A 3394-nucleotide genomic window follows, 5' to 3' on the forward strand; every position below is an offset into this window, starting at 1 on the left:
TAGCACCATCATCCTAGCAAATTGGACTTCAACACCTCCTCCCACACAAAGCCTCAAAAGGGACCATGCCTATACTGGCATGATAGCTATTATTATAAGAGAATTCAATCAAATCCTCCTTCTCCTCCCAAGACCCTCCAAACTCCAGGATACAGGCCCGAAGCATGTCTTCCAGTATTTGGATAGTTCACTTCGTCTGACCATCCGTCGCATGATGAAATGATGTACTTATCTTCAATTGTGTTCCAAAAGACTATTACAGCTCTTTCCAAAACTTAGATATAAACCTCGAATCTCTATCTGACACGATATCCTTAGGAATCCCATGCAATTCACCACATTCCTCCTATATGCCTTAGCCAACTCAGCCTTACTCCAAGTACCTTTCATAGGAATAAAGTGAGCAGACTTAGTCAACTGATCCACTATTTCCATATCATATTATTCCCCTTTTGACTCCTAGGTAATCCTACAATAAAATCCATTGATATTCATTCCCATTTCAACTCTGGTACGTCTTCCAAGGAATGCACTTTCCCTTGAGGCCTCTAATGCTCTCCTTTAACCCTCTGGCAAGCCAAACACTTAGCTACAAATTAAGCCACTTCCCTTTTCATTCCAGGCCACCAAAAAGTTTTCTTCAAGCCCTTATACAATTTATCTCCCCCAGGGTGAACTGAATATGGAGTATTATGAGCCTCAGACAAGATACTCCTCTGCAGTTCTTCATCGTCAGGAACACACCAACAGCCCTCGAAGTAGAGACTAGCATCCGTATCTAACCCTAACCATGTAGTCTCCCCATTAGCGGCAAGGGCCCACCATTTCGCTATCCTTGAACCATATTGTTGTTTCTCCCGAATCTCAGAATACAACTCAGGCTCTATAGTCAAATCGCCAATATTCTCTCCTTTTTTTATCACATGAACTCCCATCTTTTCAATTTCATCCCTCAAGCTCACGCGGGATAAGGTACTGCATAGATGATGAATAGATTTCCTACTCAGTGCATCTGCCACCATATTTGTCTTCCCCTCATGATACACAATTTCCATATCATAATCACTAATCAACTCTCTCCACCTTCTCTATCTCACATTCAACTCTCTGTGGGTGTAAATATATTTCAAACTTTTATGGTCTGAAAACACCTAGAATGTTGCGCCATACATGTAGTGTCCCCATAACTTCAGTGCAAATACTATGGCTCCGAATTCAAGATCGTGGGTACGGTAATTCTCCTCATATGGTTTCAACTGTCGCAAAGCATGGGGTATCACATTCCCATCTTGGATTAAGACACACCCCAACCCATTCTTTGAGGCATCAGTATACCCCTCAAAATTTTCACTCCCCTTTGGTAGGGCTAAGATAGGAGCTGCGGTCAAGCGCTCCTTAAGAGTTTGGAATGCTGTCTCACAACTCTCATCCCACCTAAACCTATTTCCCTTTCTCATTAAAGCTGTTAAGGGCTTAGCTATTTTCGATAAATCCTCACAAACCTCCTATAGTACCCATCTAACCCCAAGAAATTCCTAATGTCAGCCACATTTTCGGTCTCACCTAGTTAGAAACTGCCTCAGTTTTACTTGGGTCCACTGACACACCTTCTTTTAAAATCACGTGGCCAAGGAATGCTACTTTCTCCAGCCAGAACTCACACTTACTCAATTTTGCATACAAGTTATTATCCTTTAAGGTATGTAAAACTAGCCTCAAATGTTGCTTATGCTCCTCTTTAGTGTTTTTCAATAAACAAGAATGTCATCAATGAAAACCACCACAAACTGATCTAGGTACGCACTAAACACTCGGTTCATTAAATTCATAAATATAGCAGGTGCATTAGTTAACCCTAAAGGCATTACCACAATTCATAATGGCCATACCTAGTCCTAATAGATGTCTTAGGAATATCCCCTTCCTTGACTCTCAACGGATGGTGCCCTGATCTCAGGTCAATTTTAGAAAACACGCCACCTCAACTCAGTTGGTCAAGTAGTTATCTATGCGAGGTAAAGAGTATCTGTTTTTGATAGTCACATTATTTAACTACCTATAGTCAATGCACAACCTCATGCTTCCATCCTTCTTCTTTACAAATAAGACAGGTGCTCCCCAAGGCGAACACTCGGTCTCACATAACCTTTCTTTAGCAACTCCCCTAACCGCTTCCTCAATTCCTCCATCAACTTTGGTGCCATCCTATATGGTGCCTTTTAAATCGGTCAAGTCCCAGGTTTCAAGTCAATACTAAAGTCTATCTCCCTCTTAGGTGGTAACCCCAGAATTTCTTCAGGAAAAATATCAGAAAACTCGCACACAACTGGGATTTCTTCCCTCTTTGGTTCGGCCTCCCTCATGTCTCTCACGTGACACACGTACATTTGACATCCCTTTATCATGTAAGATTTTAATGTCACAACATTTATAAATTTCAACTTTGGTTTGATCATAAAACCCTTATAAGACACTCTCACCCCTTTAGGTCCCCTTAAAAATATTTTTCTTTGGTAACAATCTAAAAAGGCTCTTTGTTTAATCAACCAATCCATTCCCAAAATTATTTCAAAACTTCCTACAGGAAATTCAATCAGGTCTACTAAAAATATCACCTCGCCAATATTAATTTTTACATCTTTATATATTTTAGTACACCTTACAGACTCTCCCGAAGGTATCCCCACATTATCATTAATAAGAACTGGATCATTTAATTCTAGGTATTTGGCATGCTCACAAGACACGTATGAGTGGATTGCTCCCGAATCAAATAATACTAAAGAAGGTTTATGATTCACAGAAAATGTACCCGAGACGATATGAGTGTCATTCACTGCCACTTCCTTCAAAACCATAAATAATTTCCCAGCTGACTTCTGACCCAAACCTTGAACAGTTATAGCCGACAGGTTACCCGCCTTTACTCCACTTGCCTGATTTCCATTACCCACATTCCGCTTCTGATATGAACCATTCCCAAAATTATTACTCCATTTGTTGAGGAACTGGTTGTATCTGTTGTTGCTGTTGTAGTTACTTCTCTGATTATACCCCAAAAAGCTTCTATAACTAGACTGAGGAGTCTTGAAACCACTATATCCATTGCCATAGCCATTATTGTAATTATTTCTTCCCTATGATCTGCATTCAGCTCTTAAATGCTCGAACTTCCCACAACAGAAGCATTGACGCTTCTGGATGAACCCTTGGCCGCGGCCTCCACCGACCCCATAACCGTAGCTCCTACTATTACCTACATAGCTTCCATGCCCGGACTCATCACAGAAATAGGCCCGGAACTGGTTCTGCTTCTTACTCCCACCTGCTCCTTCACTAACCGTCTCAGCCTTCCTCTTCTCCCCCTTTACTTTCTTCTCCTCTTTTATCATAT

The 3394-nt window shown here is 41.0% G+C and overlaps 2 protein-coding genes across 2 annotated transcripts; both read right to left on the reverse strand.

Moving 5' to 3' along the window:
- Nucleotides 1-596: 596 nt before the first annotated feature.
- LOC141628734 (uncharacterized) lies at nucleotides 597-1022 on the reverse strand. Its single transcript, XM_074441832.1, has one exon. The coding sequence runs from the start codon at nucleotides 1020-1022 to the stop codon at nucleotides 597-599; it is 426 nt and encodes a 141-aa protein (XP_074297933.1).
- Nucleotides 1023-2228: 1206 nt separating this feature from the next.
- LOC141628736 (uncharacterized) lies at nucleotides 2229-3118 on the reverse strand. Its single transcript, XM_074441833.1, has 2 exons — nucleotides 3095-3118; nucleotides 2229-3044 (listed from the first exon to the last, which is right to left on the reverse strand). The coding sequence occupies exons 1-2, from the start codon at nucleotides 3116-3118 to the stop codon at nucleotides 2229-2231; spliced, it is 840 nt and encodes a 279-aa protein (XP_074297934.1).
- Between the last annotated feature and the right edge of the window lie 276 nt (nucleotides 3119-3394).

Source organism: Silene latifolia, chromosome Y, assembly GCF_048544455.1.
Source record: "Silene latifolia isolate original U9 population chromosome Y, ASM4854445v1, whole genome shotgun sequence".
In the NCBI taxonomy this organism is placed as follows: domain Eukaryota; kingdom Viridiplantae; phylum Streptophyta; class Magnoliopsida; order Caryophyllales; family Caryophyllaceae; genus Silene; species Silene latifolia.

What these genes read in the sequence shown, in the direction of transcription:
- LOC141628734 (XM_074441832.1), bottom strand. Translation starts at nt 1,022, where the DNA reads ATGGTGGCAGATGCACTGAGTAGGAAATCTATTCATCATCTATGCAGT.
- LOC141628736 (XM_074441833.1), bottom strand. Translation starts at nt 3,118, where the DNA reads ATGGCTATGGCAATGGATATAGTG. An exon ending in CTATGGCAATGGATATAGTG is followed by an intron (nt 3,045 to 3,094) that starts GTTTCAAGACTC and finishes GGGTATAATCAG; the next exon opens with AGAAGTAACTACAACAGCAA.